The 20943-nt window shown below is 30.9% G+C and overlaps 2 protein-coding genes across 2 annotated transcripts in view; one reads left to right on the forward strand and one right to left on the reverse strand.

Moving 5' to 3' along the window:
* Positions 1 to 20: 20 nt before the first annotated feature.
* Positions 21 to 8444, forward strand: LOC108910234 (pre-rRNA-processing protein TSR1 homolog). The gene is made up of 12 exons (XM_018714788.2): positions 21 to 229; positions 286 to 556; positions 623 to 809; positions 890 to 1145; positions 2664 to 2811; positions 3895 to 4060; positions 4114 to 4496; positions 4561 to 4684; positions 7487 to 7747; positions 7804 to 7984; positions 8041 to 8175; positions 8227 to 8444. The coding sequence occupies exons 1-12, from the start codon at positions 115 to 117 to the stop codon at positions 8376 to 8378; spliced, it is 2379 nt and encodes a 792-aa protein (XP_018570304.1). The 5' UTR covers positions 21 to 114; the 3' UTR covers positions 8379 to 8444.
* A 3478-nt stretch (positions 8445 to 11922) lies between these two features.
* Positions 11923 to 20943, reverse strand: part of LOC108910243 — a 33645-nt gene continuing 24624 nt past the window's right edge. Inside the window, exon 3 of the mRNA XM_018714800.1 lies at positions 11923 to 12034. Coding sequence (XP_018570316.1) covers positions 12017 to 12034 — 18 coding nt within the window. The 3' untranslated portion in view covers positions 11923 to 12016. The remainder of the gene's footprint in view (positions 12035 to 20943) is intronic.

The raw sequence follows: 20943 nt of genomic DNA on the forward strand, positions 1-20943 counted from the left end.
TTTTTTGACTTGACACTTTTGACAGCTATCGGCTAATGTGCACGTGTTTAAAACATGTTTTTTAGGTAATTTTGTTATTTTTCTTGTATCTAAAATATCTTTCATAGCATTTTAATGATGGCTATAGAAAAAGGGATTGCTCATAGACCCGGGGCTTTTAAACAATCAAATAAAGAACATAAACATGGTCGGCATCGTTCGAAAGGTTCAATTAATATATCTACAAAAGGTAAGTTAGGTTATAATATATTAGTTTACTTATAAAAAATGTTACTTATTTTGCAGGAAAGGTTTCTGTTAAAACAATATCAAAGAAGTTACGAAAAGAACTTAATAAAGAACAAAGACGTAATCAAGCCCTACAGATTAGACAAAAGAAAAGGGAAGAAGTATTAGCTAAAAAACGATCTTTAGGTGGCAATGAATATGCTCCATTCTTAGTATGTGTTGTTCCACTTTGTAAAAATTTAGATTGCAATTCAGCTCTTAATATTTTAATGCAGTGTGATGAAGAAGCAACTGTAAATAAAAGTTCAGCCGGTATTACACACATTGGGTAAGTAGTATTTGCAATGCAAATAAGTTGTAATAGTAAATAATAAAAAGCTTTTCTGTATCATAGAATGCCACGTTTCAAGCAAAGATTTTCTTTTATAACACCACAAATTGAACATCAACTGGCTGTTCTGGATTGTTTAAAAGTGTCTGATACTGTTTTATTTTTAATATCGGCTGCAATGGGAATAGAAGATACCACAATTTTAATTGATAATTGGGGAAATACAATTTTGACCTCATCTCTTTCCCAAGTAAATATCTAATATATTTATAATATTTAGATAGAAACTCAATTATAAAAAAAATCTTCTGTTTTTAATTTCATTTTTAGGGTCTTCCTACACCTGTAGTAGCGATAACGGATTTAGAGAGCATAACCCCTAAAAAAAGACACGAACACAAACAGTTAATTCAAAAACTTGTAAATAAATGGCTGCCTGAAGAAAAAGTAATGGTATTAGATAAGAACGTAGATGGTGTTAATATTTTACGCAGAATTGGCAACCAAAAGAGAAAATCGATATTATATAGAGATAGAAGGCCACATTTGCTTGCTGAAGAAGTGGAATATTTGCCTGAAGAAACAGGTACCTATAGATGTTTGATTTTTGTTTTTATTTCAATTAAATATATTCAAGATCGAAGTGTAAAGGTTTTTTGTTTTTATACTGACAGAAATTGACGGTCGTGAAAATTAAAGTGGTCATATTATGATAATGAAGCGTTGGACCCCTATCGGTTTTTAACAGATAATTTCTAAGCCCACAGGGATCTCTCACAACAAATATATTTAATTTTTTTTTTTTTTATTATCAACTGATGATACATACAAATAGGTGTTTTATTGTTCAAAAAAATCTGAATTTTTGTGAAAGTTACAGCAATATGAAGATTGAAAAATGGATTGTTATCAAAATTAAATTTAAATATATACAGGGTGTCGCGCTTAAATGTGATACAAGCCTGTAGCTTCTTTGTTTTTTTGACCAATTTCAAAAATTTTTAAATGTAGAATAAAAAAACTATCTAACTATAATGCTTCTTTTTTTATTAATGCAATTCACGGCCAACTAGGACGCGTTTTTTTTGGACGTCAAAACAGCTAATTGGTATTAGCGATTTTTTTTCCAAAAATCAGATTACATATTCTCATTCAGCGGAGGCTTATCACCAAGTTTCATCAAATTTGATACATCTTCAGACGAGCACTAGTTGGCCGTGTATTGCATTAATATTACTTTCACGACATCATGGAGTGCTCGCCTGAAGATGTATCGAATTTGATGAAACTTGGTGGTAAGACGTTTTAAGGGATTATGAATGAGAATACGTAATCTGTTTCTTTGGAAAAAAATCGCTAATACCAATCAACTGTCTTGATGTCAAGAAAACACGTCCTAGTTGGTCGTGAATTGCATTAATAAAAACAGCAATATCACAGTTAGATAGTTTTTTTTAGCCCACATTCCAAAATAAAAATTTTTAAAATCGACCAAAAAATAAAGAAGTTACAGGCTTGTATCACATTTAAGCGCAACACCCTGTACATATTATGAAGAAAAATTAATTTTGCAAAAAATATGAAAACATCTGATTATGGCTGTGTTCAGCGAATGGTTGGACTAGTTTCGTGAAACTTCTTTAGTCAAACAACAGGCTTGTATTAACTGTATTAAAACCTGCCCAATATTCCCAATCAGCCAATTGGGCTGACCAACGAAACATTTGTCCACTGAACAACTTTGACCGGTCTGACCATTCGCTTAACACAGCCTCTATGGGTATAGCAGATGATTATGAAAAATAAATATTATGTATATACGTGCAACCTTTTTCAAAATCGCATGGTTGGCCTCTCTTATTTTATTTTTCATTTTGCAAATTATATTCGACATTTTCTCAGCGCAAAAGTTCTCTATGTGGGCCTAGAAATCAGTCCTTAAAAAAGGTAACCATCACTGGTGATATTGTTAATAAATCGAGTTAACTTAGATCTTAAACTGTTCACTATGTGTAGATGAGGTGTACATTGTTATTGTCTTGTATTTTATTGAATGTGATATCCTGCCATTTTTAATTTTGTTATCATTTTTTTTTTTTTTCAGGTACGCTAGGTACTTTAAAAGTGACGGGTTATTTAAGAGGTACTGCTTTATCTGTTAATCAGTTAATTCATATTCCTGGACTAGGTGACTTCCAAATGGCCCAAATTGATGCTCTAAGTGATCCAAATAAGATTAATAACAAGACTGGGTTGGTAAAATTATGTTATTTAATTGCAGTAAAACGGGGCTGCTCCTACTTTGGAGATAAATTCGCTAGGTAGCAGCCTCTTGCTTATAAATTACATAATTAAATAATATTAAATATACATATGAGGTTCATGAATTGCATAATGGACTACTCTAACAAAGGTTATAAAGTTAGTCAACTATATAAGAGCCATTATCTTTTCCGATATGTTAATGTTTTTATTATCAAAATTCATGCTTATACTATTAAATTGCATTATGGTTCAAGTTCAACATTTGTTTAAACATATATTATAACCTAAAACTCGCAAATCTCAAGTCAAAAAAACATATACAGGATATAACGGAAAATGTTTTAACTCGGGTTATTTTTTGGAACAATGCTGAGTGCAGGAAGAAGATGGGCTTCTCAAATTATCACATTACACTTAAAAATGAAGAGATTATTCAAATAAAGACAAAATTGTGCCAAGTGACCGAATTTTATTTAGGAGAAACCATTTAAATTTTCTGAATCAAATCAAATCTTAAAAAAAATTTATAAGCATAATATATCAAATTTTTATATCAAAGAATGTAGTTTTTCTTCGTACAAGTTAAAATATATTGTCTGTTTTAGTTCATTTTTAACTTTTCCTAATAAAAAAATGTTTTTCATTTTTTCTGTCTCCGAACAGGCGCGGATCCAGGGGGGGCGATGGGGCCCCAAAAATTGTCTGAAAAAAATCAAAGATCAAACAGAATAAATTAATAAAGATAAAAAATTTTCTGTTTAAAAACATTTTTTTTTGTCTGCATAACTTATTTTTCGCCTCTGTCTCCGATTTAACCTTAAGAAATCTACTTTGACTTCCTATACTTTTATAGGCTGCCCAAAATTACTCCACCCTGTGATGCTAATACAAATAAAAAAAGAAAATAATAAAACCCCATTGTAATTTTTTAAACAAAATTGTACAGTAGTAATTCTGAAAGACCTAGAGACAATCCTAAAAAGTTTGAAAATGTCATCAATATTTGACTTGAAATTTTTTACGGTATTCATAAAATCTTCAAAGTTGAAATTTGATATTTTTCTTTTTAGCACCAGCGCAATGGATGTTGCTGAATCTATATCAGTTAGAGTTCTGGAAAGATGCGATTCAACGAAACAGGAATCTTTAGATTCAGAAAATATTCCTGATCCAATGGACGCCGAACAAACTTGGCCGACAAACGAGGAAATTGAAATGGCAGAAAAGGAACAGAATGTGAGTAAGGTTTTTAGAGTTTCGCAGATTATGTAATGATATGTTTGCTGCAGCTAAAAAAAGTGAAAAAAGTTCCTAAAGGCTGGTCCGAGTACCAGGCAGCGTGGATCCCTGACGACGATGCAGAATTCGAGTTGGACGAATCTGAAAGTGAAGAAGAAGGATCTGATAAAGAATATTTGGATGTCATGTCTGAAGATAATAGTGAAAAATCAAATATCGATGATGATAATGACTTTAAATCAGTAACGGAATCGGAAGTAGCTCCAAACGACGAAAAATATGACAAAGAAATGGATTTGTATGCTGAAAAAGAAGCATTAGCAAAGTTAAAAGCTGCAAAGACCGATCAACAGTTTCCTGATGAAATTGATACTCCTATGGATCAGCCTGCGAGGGTTAGGTTTCAAAAATACAGGGGGTTGGAAAGTTTTAGGTATGTAAATCATTATCTAACCAAACTTGACTGGTTTATATTACGTGTATTCATATTTTTGCAGAACTTCGCCCTGGGATTCTAAAGAAAATCTTCCAAGTGATTACGGCAGAATTTTCCAGTTTGAAAATTTTGATCGAACAAAGAAAAGAATTTTGAAGGAACAAGAAGAAAAAGATGGTGCATTGGTAAGTTTTTTATAATAAAGCATTATTAAGTATATTATAAATCTTTTTGATAAATTTTTTAAACCAATTTTGATACTTTAGGAGGGTTTCTCATATTTTTCAAGGAGATAAACAAAAAATAGTAAGGAAGGGAGGGAAGCAGTTGCTTTCAATTTTTCCAGGAAAATTGACTGGGCAGAACCGTATTTAATATCTTCATTCGTTTAATGTATACTATGGATCGGAACGAGTAGTAATCTAATCGAGCAATTTCTGGTGAATATGGCTGGTGGAGTAAAACATCCCGTTTCAGTGTCTACTTTGTCGTAGCTTTGCTCGAATTGTGGTGGTTTTTCCTTCATTGCATAACTCAAACTCATCAATTGTGTTCGGTAGTGTTCATCAGTGATGGTTTCATTCGGTTGAAGCAGCTCATAGTACACACCCAGCTGGTCCTAGCAAATACAGAACATCAGCTTCAAACCATGAATATTCGGCCTTACCGTCGATGTTGATGCATGACCAGGCAAACCCCACAATTTTTTTCTCTTAGGATTATCATAGTGTATCCATTTTTTATCACCAGTGACGATACGGTGCAAAAAACCCTTTCTTTTTTGCCATTGAAACAATTATTCATTCGTGAAAAATTGCCGTTCAACATCTCTCGGCTTCAATTCATATGGCACTCAATTTCCTTGCTTTTGAATCACACCGAGCGCATTTTAACTTTTGGAAACTGTTGTACGATCAACGTTCAACGATTCAGCAAGTCATTTTGTGCTTGACATGAATCTTGGTCGAATAATGCTTCCAATTCCTCATCTTCGAACTTTTTCGGTTAACCAGGGCGTCTTTGTCAACTATATCAAAATCACCAGTTCCAAAGCGTTGAAACCAATACTCACACATTTTTATCGATGGAGCATGTTCACAGCAAGTTTCCAACAGCACTCTATGACTTTTAGCAGCACTTTTCTTTGAATTAAACAGGAAAAGTAAAACTTCCTGCAAATGGTGGTCATTGGCTCATAATTCGACATCTTCAGAGCTGAGAAAAAATATGTTGTGTTGTATATGTATGTACACATAATATAAAGGAAAGCTTTAACATGAATATAGTTACAGAAATGTCCGATGCAAGATAGCATAAGTTACGCCATCTATTGTAAATCCATCAAAATTAATTCACAGTCCTACTATTTAGTCTTTCTGAAAAGGTATTAATGCAAAGATTCTAAGGCCCCTTTCAGACGGGTAACTTTTTGCACTCGAAGTTGACCGCAAAAATATCGGCATCTTGTCGCCAATTTCGACTACACATTGTGATTGTATTCGCAACTGCTGTGGTTACATCGACGACAAAATGTGGTCATTAGCAGCATGAATTTGATAAAAGAAACATTACTTTTGTTGCTCCTAAAGCGAAGACGAAAAAGAAGAAAACCGTATAAATTTTGGGTACATCGTATTTTCAATGACAGTCTAAAGTTTGGACTGTTTTGTTACTACTTTACTCCTGGAAATTATTATGAAATATTTCATATATCTTTACCCAAGCTTTTGTTTCTGTTCGTTATTCATTTCTGTTACTATAAGAATCACTCTTGTATGAAACTATCCGTATCAAACGGCTCCATTTTGACAACAAAATAAAGCATGCATGTTGTTGCCGCCGTGAGGTGCACTTCCAAACTGATCCGTATGAAAAGAAAAATGTAGTCAGCGTGTAGTCAGTCAACGGGATCGGTAACAACTAGCGGCAGAAGTTGGATTGCAGTCGAAAAAACGCCCGTATGAAAGGGAATCGTTTTTTACATGGTTGTTAAATGATAACTGCAAGTAGCCACAGTCAACCACAAACGCTCGACTTTTTGTGGCCGACTTCAGCTTCAAAAAGTCGCCCGTCTGGAAGCGGCCTAATAAACAAATAAAAAAACTCCTTAAATCATGTGCGGCACATCATTTGATAAGAAATTTGCAAAAATAAAAAATCTCAAATAAAAGTCATTTATCACAGAAAATAATCAGAAATGAAAAGAGTGATCGCAAAAATTGACCGTTTTTTCATAATTCGCAAAGAACTAAAGAAAATGGATAAAAATATGTTTTTGGTCCCAAATTACTCGTCATAAAAAATTAAGATTAGTTTTTCGAAAATTATCAAAAATCACCCCTATTTAGGGGTTGAAAAGACACCCAAAATGAAGAATTTAATATTACCAATAAATATAAAAACTATTAGCATGTCAATTTTTCTATGAAATGATTCTTGATACAAAGAAAGATTTATTCTCATGACTGAAATAAGCATGTTGAATTAGAAAATCCACGCTTAAGCGCCTCAGGGGATGGAATCATTCCCAAAAATGGAGAATGTCAGAAATAATTGTAAAAATTCCAAAAAAAATATATAATTCACATGCTAATAGTTTTTATATTAATTGGTAATATTCAAATTTTTCATTTTTGACATTTTTTCGACCCCTAAGTAGGGGTGATTTCTAAAGTTTTCAAAATTCTAAGAGCTATGCTCATTTCAGTTTTTACGACAAGTAATTTGCGACCAAAATCATATTTTTATGTATTTTTTTTAATTATCTGCGAATTGTGAAAAAATGGGCGAAAATCACAGGTTTTTTGTGCTCACTCTTTCTTAATGGAATAAAGTTATTTTAAAAGTAATTTTTACAGTTCAATTTTTTCAAAAAATCAGTTGCTATAAACTACTTTTTCTCTAACTTCTTGACAAATACAAGAAACCCCATTTAAAATCGTATCTTTAAACATAAAAACAAGTATGATATATAAAATTGTTTCTAGCCTGGCTGGTATTTGACGATTCATATTAAGGACGTATCCCAACTGCTATGGTCAACTTTTAAACAATCTAATTTTCCCTTAGTTCTCATCGGCTTGTTTTCACATGAACACAAAATGTCTGTTTTAAATACAGTCTTAAGAAGAACCCAACATTACGATTTACCCATCAAGTCAAAGGAGAGGTTAATATTTCAATGTGGTTATAGGAGATTTTTTGTGAATCCGATATTCAGCAGTCACACCAACGGTCAGAAACACAAAGTAAGATAAATTACTAAAATTAAAGTTGTTCCGTTCCAAACATAATGTAATTTTAGTTTGAAAGGTTTTTCCAACCAGATTCTACGGTAGTTGCCACATTTTACGGCAGAATACAATTTCCACCAGCACCAGTTCTATGTTTTAAAGAAGTTAACAATGAGTTAGTACTAGTCGCGACAGGGAGTTTGTTGTCATGTAACCCTGACCGATTGGTGATCAAAAGGCTTGTCTTATCTGGTAACACGACGATTAAATTTTGTGTAACGCATAATTGTTAAAGTTTTGTGTTTAAGGTCACCCACTCAAAATTAATAAGAGATCAGCTGTTATTAGATTTATGTTCTTCAACAGAGAGGATATCATGTATTTCAAGCCTTGTAAATTAAGGACGAAAATGGGAAGGACAGGGCACATCAAGGAACCTCTTGGTAATAAATAAAACAGTTGTGAAATTTACAGTTTAATAATTTTTTTAATAGGAACCCACGGCCATATGAAGTGTGTTTTTGATGGACAGCTAACATCTCAAGATACAGTTCTGTTAAATTTGTACAAAAGGGTATTCCCTAAATGGACATATGAGGATCTTATTGTCAGTTGTGTTAACAATAATGAAAATATGGAAACCTAATTATATAAAATTATATTTGTAATTTATTTGCAATATGTTGTTATATATAGAACTATTCTAAAACAAAAATAGTTATAAAGTACTGTTTTTTATTTATTCATATTAAGAAAAACGAAAAACATATATGCCAATTAATTTTTGTACAGGGTATCCAGGAACTGTAGGCGATCTCTCGATTTTCACTTAAAAAAGGTACAAAACTCTTAAAATAGATAAAAATTAAAAAGTAGCCTACAAATCTTTTAAGGGACAAGAAAATACCTTTAATAATTCAAATGGGCAAATTGAATTCATTAGTAAAAATTTTTTCAAATAACGGCATTTACCCAAAAATTGTCCAGATTTAATTAAAAACAAAAGAAATTATTAAAAGTCGATTTTCAACTCTCAACTTCGAGGTCTAGAATATTATCCACTATTTCGTGGACATGAGAATATATTATTTTTATTCGAAACCTGTATTAATCTCTTACCAGTTTTTGTATGGTTAAAATAGTTAAGAGCATTGTTTCTAAAGCCTTATTGGTTAGAGGTAAATAGATTATATATTTTTGTTGAAAAAAATTGTGCTCAAGATTCATAAAAATGGTACAATATATTTTTTTGTAAGGGGCCTTCCCAATGATTTTAACAAAGTCAATTTTGAACAGATTATGCAGAAATATGTTTAAAATATTTTTTGTTTAAATTGGAAAAATTAATAAAAATACTTTAGAATATCTGTTTGAACGTCTAATTTAGGCAATTTTCCAACAAAAGATAAATTGGTTGTGGAAAATTTAAAAACATCCCTGGATGTCAAGATATGAGGGGTATAGATGCAAAACACATTATCGAAATAGAGTTAGTGACGCTATCTTGTTCATCATGTCGAACTACACTATTTTAAAGTTTAGAAGTGGTACAATATCACATTTTTGTATTTATTTTTAAATTGTGGAATCTGAATTGTTTCAAAAGTCACATTCTCCTACGATCTGAAGTTGCCAAAACTCACATTATCCATATCCACCAATGAAAAAACTTAAAGCGATAAACCAATATGGCCGATTGCCTAAGGAGAATGTGAGTTTTGCTTCTCTTATTGTTTGCTTTCCTAGATGGTTGGTTTTTCTATTATGTAAAATAATTTGGAACAAAACTACCATTATCCAAAAAGTTGTATCAAAACTCACATTATCCAAACTTTAATTCAATTTTTTGGAGTCAAATATTGTTGTGCTGTCATTTCACCAATTAAGAAGCAAATTTAAAATTCTAATACAAATACCAAAAAAAATTTCAGAGCCTAAGTCACTTGAAAAATGAGAAATCAGTTATTCCTTCTTCCTGAAAAACTTTAAAAAGTGGCTATTGTGAGTTTTGCATCTATACCCCTCATATGTTTAGTTCTAGGCACCGTTTTCCAGATAAAGATAAATAACATCCTAATATACAAAAATTTGTTGTCAACAATGTTGACTCCATATAACTCAATAAAATGAAACTACATAAATTACATTAAATTCTTCAAACAGTGGTTCAGTTTGAGACTATCTCCGTAAAGAGTGAAGATTTCCAAGTCATATTTCCTTTAATAACTTACTGTTTTTTTTTTTTTAATTTAAAATTACGATAAATATTTTTTTTACTAGTTTCTATTTTTGCGGTATGAAGAATCTATTGTGCTATTTTTTAAATATGTTTCATAATATATTTATGCTGATTTAGTAAATAGTAAGTACATAAATATGAGTAGTAGCATCACATGTTAGTTCTGCCATAAGCAAAAATATAAACAATTTTATTGTTTTTGATTTATTTTTACTTTTACACTGCATGTGCAATAAGCATACTTTGATCTTGTAGTATCAATTTCAATAATAAAAGATGAAAATATCCCGACGTGTGTATTGATACAAAATTGAAATAAATCGAGATCGCTATTAGATGCTAATAAAATATTTATATATTTCAAAGTTCCCGCATTTAACAAACAGTTCTCGGCGCAACCGCTTGAAACACTATGTTTAGTTGCCAGCACTGTGTTACAGATTTGTGTATTTAATCTATGGTTATAGATCTATAAAATATCCTTGCGATCTATATTGTATCTGCGGTTACTTTAAATTCGTCAGGATTTTCATATATACAAGGTGTTAACGAAATAAATATTTGAGAGTGTGTAAAACATGTCGAAATATGATGAAAATTATAGTAGAGGTTTTGTCAGTGGCGGCCCCTAAGGGAGATACGGCCACTTGAAGGGGTAACTCGGGAAACAGTTTTTATTGCATAACTTCAAAACGATTTAATATTAAACTCGAAATTTTGGAGTTATATTACTATTTGTATGCTTAATCGGTATAATATACAAATCAAAATTTGCTACAGGGGCGTAAAAAAATGCGGGACCATGGGGCAAATTTTACAATTTTTTTTTGTACGCAATTTTTTCTAGTTGCTGAACCGCAAATATGAAAATTTATTATATTTTGCATAAAAAAGGTAGGTACTCTTGTCAGATTCCTCTGTGTCTGAACTAGTAGCCCTATAATAATTTAGTTTCTTCTGTTTATTACAGCAGTACCTAAATTCAAATTTCTCAGATTGGAATTTTGAGTAGGTAGGTAATCTAATCAGTAATTGACATATAGTTGACACATCTGTATTACAAATAGTAATTTTCTCATGGCACAATTTGATACATTTATTTTGCAGCAGGAATTTTTGAGCAGGTAATGAATTATTGGAATGGATTTTACTAGAAAACGGCTCATGCTACTAAAAGCTAACAAGAGTACCTCTTTTATGCAAAATATGATAAATTTTCATATTTTCAGTTCAGGAACTAGAAAAAATTACGTACAAAAAAAATTGTAAAATTTGCCCATTTCCTTACGCCCCTGTAGCAAATTTTGATTCGTATATTATACCGATTATTAAGCATACAAATAGTAATATAACCCCAAAATTTCGTGACTTAATAATAAACCGTTTTCAATAATAAAAACTGTTTCCTGAGTTTCCTTCAAGGGGCCGTATCTCCCTTAGGGGCCACCAGTCACCACTGACAAACACTATTAAGCCCGAGTGTTTTACACACTCTCAAATTTTGAGTACTTATTACGTTAACACCGTGTATATTGCAAGAGTTTTAGTTTTAGTTCTACGTTTACCATGTATTGAATAAATTAAATAAGCTGCTTATTAAATAGGACATATTTTGGAATGATAAAGGAAAATATAATATTTGATGAAAGGATATTTAAAAAAAAAAGAAACAACAAATACAAATAAAAATTTATACATAAAGTATACAAAATAACAGAAGAGCAACAATCACAATAATATTACTTAAAATTAATTAAAGCTAATAAAAAACCAATATAAAACATTGATTTACTAACAGTAACAAACATTTGAGCATTTGTTTATAATTGTTGTTGAAATGCAAAACAACCTTTGCAGATTTCCAACAAGAATAATATACATAGTGGTGTAAAATAAAATAAGTAAATTATGCTTTGCCAAAGTTGCCCTCTGCATGGTATCCTTCACGGGGATGAGAATCATAATGTACTATTTGAAGTTTTCCGTCTCTATCATAGAAACCATAGTGACCCTTAACTAACCCCGTTCTGTCCTTTTCTTCGTATCTAAATTGCCTGTTGCTCCTGCAAACAAAAAATAAAACCAATATAATTTCACTGTACGTGGCCATAAATTTCGCTCAAGTTTCGCAAAATTGGAGAAATAGCTACTCGGTACAACCTCTCTGCAGAAGCAATAATATCAAGGACAAATATGTCCTTTTTAAATAATACGTTTTATGCAATAATATTGAGAAAATATTACTTCTATTTAAAGTACCATGGTTTCTCGGGTTGTTATACCATGGTCTATATACACGGACGTCGCGACTTACAGACTTACATTGCACTTCATAAGCATTAACAACAAATTTTTTAAACGCCCTTGTTGTTCTCGACCTATGCTCTGTGGGGGCAGATGCTATCAGAAACCCTAGGCCGTCCCTCACGTTGATTTCGGTTCTTGTTGCTGGTCTAAAACCAGCTCGCCGCAACCGCTTCACAAACAATTTTTACAATACTATGAAACATTACATTGTAACTGGTTGCATCCAACGCTTCCAAATTCTTTGCCGCAACTGAGACCGTTAAGAACCCGCGGCGTCACCACTGAAAATGCCGAGAGCAGAATGATGAAACGTTTGGAAGCAATGGATATGACCAATTACAAAGGTCACTATAAAACGTGTTAAAGGACGACCTTTAAGTATCTGTGGAGCAGTTCTGTCTGCAGTGACCGCAGAACCAACAACACGAACCGAAATCAACGTGGAGGCGTGTCTAAGGTTTCTAATAATGGATTTGCCACCACAAAAACTAGCCCGACAACAACAAGTCAAAGATTCTAATTTGTGGAAAAGTATAGTTTATTGGTTTTCTCAAAAATAAACAAAATAAAATGTCTGTTTCAATACAAAAGTCTATGAAATATTTCACTTAATTGTACCTATATAAAATCTTCATTGAAATATTATTTTTATTTAGACATATCAGATCACCAAAGTCATATACATAGTATAGTATATATACAGGGTGTCTCAGGATTAAGTCGACAAACTTTAAGGAGATATTTCTCATAAAAAAATAAGAAAAAATCAAGTATAAATTTTTTTCCAGAGACGTTTCATTTTCGAAATATAGGGCGTTAAAGATTTTTTTAAAAATTCAAATTTTTTAAATAACTTCTAAATGAAGAAGGCTATTGAAACCAAATTTGGCATGACGCATCTTCTTATAAGATACCATTTTTCCATAGAAGTAGAAGTCCCGCAAACAACCAGTGGCGGAGTTATGGGGATTCAGACTCATTAAATTATAAAAAAAAATTAATACGGCCCTACAGAAAATAAAAAATGATGCTGTTTTTAGATAGAACAATTTGTTATTGACAAAAAGTGTACATTCACTTTTTTTCCTAGGTCTTATAGTTTCATGGCAAAATTGATATTTCGGAAAGGTGCTTCTGGATTATGTCGATAAACTTTAGGAAGACGTTCCTCATGAAACCTAAAAAAATATAGTACCTATTAAAATTGGTATTAGTCTCGAGTACGTGTGAGTCAAATAAGCCTTTTTGTCTCCCCTTCCCTTGGGTTTAACCAATACTATTAAAAATATTTAGGAGATGCTTCGTTTTTGAGATATAGGGTGTTTTTTTTTTAGAAAACAATAGAAATATTTAAGTAGGTACCTAACATCTAATGTAACTATGTCGTAATGCTCCTAAATTTTTTCAGGCGGTTTGTAGTCACTTCATTTACTTTTAAATAAAATAAGATGGCAATACATGAAAATTTATTTGTAAATTGAAACCACCAAAAACTTACCAATTAATATTATACCTAGACAAAGCGAAAAGTGATGATGTTAGGTACTTAAATATTCCTATTGTTTTCATCAACATAATTTTTTTTTCTAAAAAAAAAAACACCCTATATCTCAAAAACGAAGCATCTCCTAAATATTTTTTTATTTTATTCATATGTAGTTCATTTCTGACTGCTGTTAGCGACATTGCGCATCGCATTGAAAGTTATCAAAATAGGTAATATAAGTAAATTGTTAGGCCAGAATATAATTATATTCGGAATATAAATTTGGGACAAATTATATATTTTTTAATTATTTCAATTCAAAATTACATTATAAATGCTATTTTAGTTCAAATTAATTTCGCCAAAGTCAATATAATTTTGTTTCATATAAAAATTTATCAAAAAAATTAGTTCATTTTGTATCAATTTATGTTGCAAGCGTGATTTTTTCCAATATTTTTTTGTAACAGGCAAGATAATGGGTCAATAGTAGTGGTTATAGCACCTACTTAATATTAACCACGTAACAGCTACATATTTGCATTTAACATTTTAACAACCACTTAGGTATAATCTTTATGTTCAATAGATGCTCCGCACGTGTATTTGTAATTACAATATAGCTAAATTTCACATCAGCATTCATCTTGCGTAATAGTTGCAGATAAATTCAAGATTGTTTAGGTAAGTAAATCAATTATTGCCAGTATCTGGTAGCATGTCGAGCAATTTGTGGTTTAGCTGTTGATAACCACGTAATTTTGTATTTGCAAATTACCACTATTCGAATTCTACTACTTACATTAATGCAAGTATAATCACTGTTGAGCTCTGTATCTATTTAGATATACAAAAACAGTGGTCAGAGGAACAGGTTTTATAGTAATTTTCATGGATTTTTTTAAAATTCCGATAGTTTGACGGGGAATAATCATTAAAATATTCTGACTAAGTACCTACATATTATTAGTAGGTATTACATAACTATTGAAGAAATTAATAGTTTAATTTTTTACCAAAATATAATTATAGTAGCTGAATTTAAGCCAACATATTACTTAATGAATAGGTAATTAAAAATTTCTGTAAAGTTTATCTTTTAACATATTTTTTCATTGTTATTAATTTTTTAAAAATCTTGTTTCGCTCTAATACCTGTAACTAATTTATAATATTTAACATCCGCAATAATTACGCAGTGACATAATTGTACGTAGGTATAATGAAAACAACAGCGATACATGTCACTAGGTCACTATTGGAAAATTATGCTCAACTAAGTCTAAAAATTTTAAGGTTAGTTGAGGTTAAGGTTAAAATATACATTTTCTAATAAATTAATAATAGATAATGTTATAACAGGTTAAGAAATTATCCACTATATGCATATTTATTAGAAAAATAAAGCTTTTGCGGCATCATTTTGTCAAATAAACAACTTAACTATAAAAATATGTTTTTTTTATTACTTGTTAATCCAAAGTTGATAGGCGTGCACATTAATGCACTTGATTTAACTCGGCACCTTCGCCATATTTTAGAGTGCGATATGAGTCATCTATTACTTTACATGCTTTTATAATATGTATTAAATATGGAAAATACCTTGTTATGAACAAGAATTATGAAGATAGATTAATCCTATTGGTCGTTTTTTTAAATCTAATTAAGTAAAAAATAAATTGCCTTAAGTAGGTGTTTAAGATATAAATTACAGATTGTTTTAAATATGTTATAATATTTTTATAGAATAGGTACTCTTTCCGATAGATATAGAACTTACAGAAGTATCTACCTAAGTCTAGCAGCAGGGAAGATTAAGCAAAGATTTTTAACAGAGGCAAATTAAAAAATTCTGTAACTTCCCTAATTGCATTTTACCTTGTGATAAGTTTTAAAAAACAATAATATATTTATAGCTAATTTTAATCATCAAAATAACTATTTTGATTTTTAAAAATTAAAAAAAAGATGATAAATTCTCGGTGTATAACCAGTGACAATTCTATAGAATTTATATTTACTTACTACAATCAACAGTCTAAATGATGTTTTAAAATATCATCAAGGTTAAAATCTATATATATATAATTTACTTTACGAAAAAATATTAGCAATTTGGATATAATCGTGAATGAATAAAAAATGGTCATAAAATTATACCAACATAAATTTAGAAATCACCTCGTGCAGGCTGCACGAAAAAAAATCATGTAATTAATTAAAAGCAATTAAGTAAATGGTTAATCAATCATCAATTAATTTTTAATTGCTAAATAATTCATACAGTTCAATTATCAATATAATAATTATACTCATAGAGAAAAAAAAGATTAATATCCAAAACATTGTTGCCTTTTTTTACCATCTATACCTGAACTATTTTGTATTTCCTTAAAGAACTCAAATTATATTAGTAGGTATATGCGTATCTATACCTAATACATTAATGGCGACAAATTTCCTAACTTCAAAAAAGTAACCAAGAAATTTATGCCATAGAACTGATTCTATAAGTATGTAAGTATTGGCCAATTTCAGTGATTTGCAGAAACTCTTAAAATTACCTACATTGTTTTATTAATTTTAGTTAAATTCTTCAATATTGACTTTTATTTTAAGTGTATGAAGTTGTAGTTTATGATTTTTTTTTTAATGAAGAGAAGAATCGTTGAGAAATTAAACCATATCTAATAAGTGTGTAATCTTTTTATATTTAATAGTACTACAAAGAAGAGCATGAATGCCTTTTGATGAAGAAAGCCACAAAAGTACTCTTAAATTTTGAAAACTGACTTAAATGTATCTAATTTTGTCCTTACTTATTATTTTTTTATTTCTTATAAGTTATTAACATATTTTATTGGACCTATTATACTGTAGACAGTATTTACTGTAGAAGTTATTTACAAAGTACCCAAAACTTTTTCTTGACATCAATACAAACCGTTTTTTGATTTCTGCTTTGCATTACAACTGTACAAATTGTCAGAAGACTATTTATTGTGAATGGAATATTTCCTTTAGAATTGTATTTGGAACCACAATAATACTTAGTTACGAAAGATTTAGATTTCAAGTAATCATAAAAATATTCTAAATTTTCTCCTGTACCTACTTAATTAAATTACCATCCCCAGCCTAATTCATCTGTCGTGATGTTTCCTTCAATAAAAAAAACCTTCAATACCTTGCACCTCGTAAAACTAAGTTGTTTAGAACATATGTATGTTCGTAGAAAAATTTTCTCTCCAAATATAATCAACCTGTTTATTATTGGTAAGTACCTACTTAAGAACCACTAGGCATAATTACCTACTGTTATTAATGAGTTTCCGTTTAACTAATTTATTGGTTAGTAGCTATTTACACAGAGTTTTCTAGAGATTTTTGTTCCACTTTATGTTAAGTATTTAAAAAATAAAAATATTTCGTTTCCAGGAAGATTAAAAATTAATTTTAGTTTATCTTTCAATTAATTTTTGTATAACAAATAATTCATTATTTGTGAATGTAAACATATTGGGTATGTGTTTTTCTATTAATTATTTAAATATTTCATTTTATTTTGAGTAACTATTTTTTATTAACTGTTTAATGTATTAGCGTGGTGTAATCCAATTTGATAGAATTTGTTTGATTAGCTTAACACCTTAATAAAGAATAAAAAATAATTCTTCTAACTCTCATAATATAATAGTCATAATCCTTTTCGAGGATGAAAGTAACGATATATAAAATAATATTTACAAATAATTCCTCTTCGGTTTCATTCTAGGATTATTTACAATAACTTTGTTTATTATACGCATTTTAAATGAAGTTGAAATGAAATGTGATTCATGCAAGGTAAGCAGTGGCAGCAGAGAATTGTATGATTTGAAACTAGGTTATTCGCAATCAGTCAGTAGTAAAACGAAACAAAGGTATGCAGAATGCGACATAAAAAGAAATATGTTAAGTAAGCATGATTACCAAGTCAGTGTCAGTACATTTAGAAAACAAGATACTTAATCGATTCTTTTATGTTTAGCATTTTTAATAGTTAGTCTTAAGATTTTATGTTCTCAACCAGACATTTCGGAAGAAATAGTTAAAAAACAAGTGCGGATTTAATAACAATATCATTTGTCGAGTAGGTTCTCAACAAAATTTAACATTAAAAGTTGACTTTCACTGAAAACTTCCGATGATAATAAACAAAAAATTAATAAAAACAATATTAAATTGCATGATATACGAAGGTCATTCCATTTGCGAACAAAAGACACTCACATCAAAGTAACGTGAGCTATCAAAGTTCTGGGTTCCGTTACGCTGCTATAAAGTTTGTGAGAATGGCTACGCAAATATTAAATTACCAATACCAAGAAATGAATGTACACTGTTTTTGTATCTCTATCAAAATGAAAGTGATACATTTCTTGACTGAATCATCGTAGGAGATAACTGTTCGACGATTGAAATTTATCACTCGAAATAGATATACGTTCAATAGTGCTGACTAAGGAATTCGGATATGTTGTGGCTTTTGCATTTGCACTATAGTGCATCATACGACTTGCTATAAAGGTTCACGAATTTCATCGCGCTTCGTATAGGAGATTACCCAGTAAAAACATATTGTTGAAAAAGTGTTAAAACGTTGTTTTTGTTTTTAAATAAGTAACGAATTTTCAACCGTACCTTACAGAAAACATAATATAATTTTAACAAAAAACTATTGTAGTTAGTAGCCATGGGAAGAAACTTTAGACTAACCTTTTTAAATAACTGAACTTGCGCGCGATTTTAAATAAGTCCAAGCTGCGAAGTTATTATACAGAAACTTCATATGAAAGTTATTGTAGTGCTTAGTAGAAACTGTAAACTAACGTCAAAATTCGAGTTAAAAAAAATTTAATTAGCGGGACATTTCAGTGGTTATTAAACTGATAGTTAAGGTATCAATAAACTTTATTATTTTTACGCCGGTATTTTATTAACAATAAAAGGGGATCTAATAATATTTCCATTAGTATGTGGTACAGTGCCGGCCCTTTGAAAGTGGACGACTATTATAAGCAAATTGTCTATAATTTGCCTTTGTGAAGCTGACTTGTGAGGTTCGAATCGGCTGTCATTATGTCAAATTTAATGCGTGTCTATCATACTAGTTCTAGTGAGCAAAACAAATCCAAATTAGGTAGCAGATTATTTATTTTTCCAATACTGAAATATATTATACATTCTAACGATCATTCATTCGCCGTCAACGAGATCTAAAAATGAAACAGTTTTCGTCGTCAAAAAAACGCGATTCGTAAAGTTAGTATTTTGTCCAAGCACCATTTTTGTCTATAACACTGCAATCTACATGGCATTGATAAAATTAATGTTCTTGTTATAATCCTCAGTGATGTTATCCCATGCGTTTTCAATTGCCTCCCAAAGTTCTTCGACGTTAACTGGACGGAAGTTTCTGTCGTAAATTTGTTTCACTATATATCCCCAGGACTTTGAGGGCCAAGGTAAAACATCGATGTTATTATCAATGAACCATTCTGACGACAATTATCCTGCTTGAAAGTGAAATTCTGAGGATACAGCACAGTCACAACAAACATCAGGACTTTGGCAGCTTATCCAAGCCCAAACGTTAATGGAGAATCCATCGCTGCGCTGTGTAGGTTTCACATAAGGCTCCGAATACCTTATAATCTCTGGTGGGTAGACACGGACAGAAGCATCGGAGCAAGACTGAAAACTTTTTTCGTCCGAAAATATAATATTGTCCCAGAAGTTGTCTGGACTTCCTACAAATTGTCTTACAAACTCTAACCTCTGTTCTTTATACTGAAGAGTCAAAGCAACTGTATTTGCGGCCACATATGTAATTCTTCAGCTCCGAATCTTTCACCCGCTTCCTTGCAGTTCGCACTGATCCAGGAAAATTCGTCTGAAAGGAAGCCGCTACTGCCATGTCAAAAGGATTTATTCTTAGGTGGTTACTTTTCGACGTCCACCTCCGTGAACATAACGTACGTGACCCTCCACAATCCATTTTTCTTTGAGTTTAAATATGCTGTTCTTGCATACATGCAGATCATCCGCAATGGCCAATCATTCTGAAGTAAAGTTATAGCTCTCACTTTCTCTAGTTCCGTTAAACGCGGCATCTTGAATTACCAAGCAAATTACTAATGACAGTGACATATAAAAACTTGTCATAATAAAAAGTAGACCACATCACATTAGAAAAATAAATCGTCCACTTTCAAAGGGCCGGCAGTGTACGAAGGCGAACAATTAAAAAATTCCAACATCATTAATGCTTTTACGAATTTCTTTAGCCAGTTTTGTACTCCAGCAGTCGCGGATAATTCTGACTTAAATTTAAATCTATCACCACAGTTCATATACCTAATGCAGATTAATACAAAAATGTGAAGTTCTTGCCGTTGTTAAATTTACTGACCCTAAACAGGGCCGAATGGTGTGCCAGCTTTTATTTTAAAAGACTCTTCTTGTTTATTAGCACATCCACTTTCTTTTTTTAATTAATTTGTTTCAACATGTGTGTTTTTCCGGATATCTGAAAATATTTAATAGCTTGCACAATTTATAAAAAAATTAAGTAAACAGGATATATATTTCTATTTCAGTAAAAATGATTGAGTATTCACTTCGCAGTCACATTTACTATAATGTCAGCAGACAAATTTCAGTTCTTCAGCAGATGTTATTTACACAAACTTTTCGATGGCATTCGACAGAGTTGACAATGAAATATTGCTATCAAAGCTTAATAAATTTGATCTCTCGAATTCCCAGTTGAAATTATTTGGATCCTATTTGACAAATATATTTAAGTATGTCCTACTTAAAGGGTGTAAGTCTGTGAATTGCCTAGTCACATATCGAGTTCCACAGAGATCTATTCTTGGGCCCCTATTATTTATCATTTTTACCAATGATATAACCATTTGTTTAGATATTAACTATCTTCTATATGCCGATGACTTGTAAATATTCTCAACAATTGAGAACATCGAGAAATGTACCTATATGTCTTAATAATTTCATTCAAATTGATAACTAGTGCCAATTGAATAGAAGTCCTATGAATAATAAGAGGCGTAATATAAGTAATGTTTAGATTCCTCGAAAATAATATTTGACTATAATTTTAACGGTGTT

This window comes from Anoplophora glabripennis, unplaced genomic scaffold (genome assembly GCF_000390285.2).
Source record: "Anoplophora glabripennis isolate ALB-LARVAE unplaced genomic scaffold, Agla_2.0 scaffold409, whole genome shotgun sequence".
NCBI lineage: Eukaryota > Metazoa > Arthropoda > Insecta > Coleoptera > Cerambycidae > Anoplophora > Anoplophora glabripennis.

Bases quoted from the DNA above. Each gene is read 5' to 3' on its own strand.
- LOC108910234 (XM_018714788.2), top strand. From the start codon at position 115: ATGATGGCTATAGAAAAAGGGATTGCTCATAGACCCGGGGCTTTTAAA. The intron at 7,748-7,803 runs GTAAGATAAATT...ATGTAATTTTAG, and splicing joins CCAACGGTCAGAAACACAAA to TTTGAAAGGTTTTTCCAACC. The intron at 7,985-8,040 runs GTAACACGACGA...TTTGTGTTTAAG, and splicing joins CAAAAGGCTTGTCTTATCTG to GTCACCCACTCAAAATTAAT.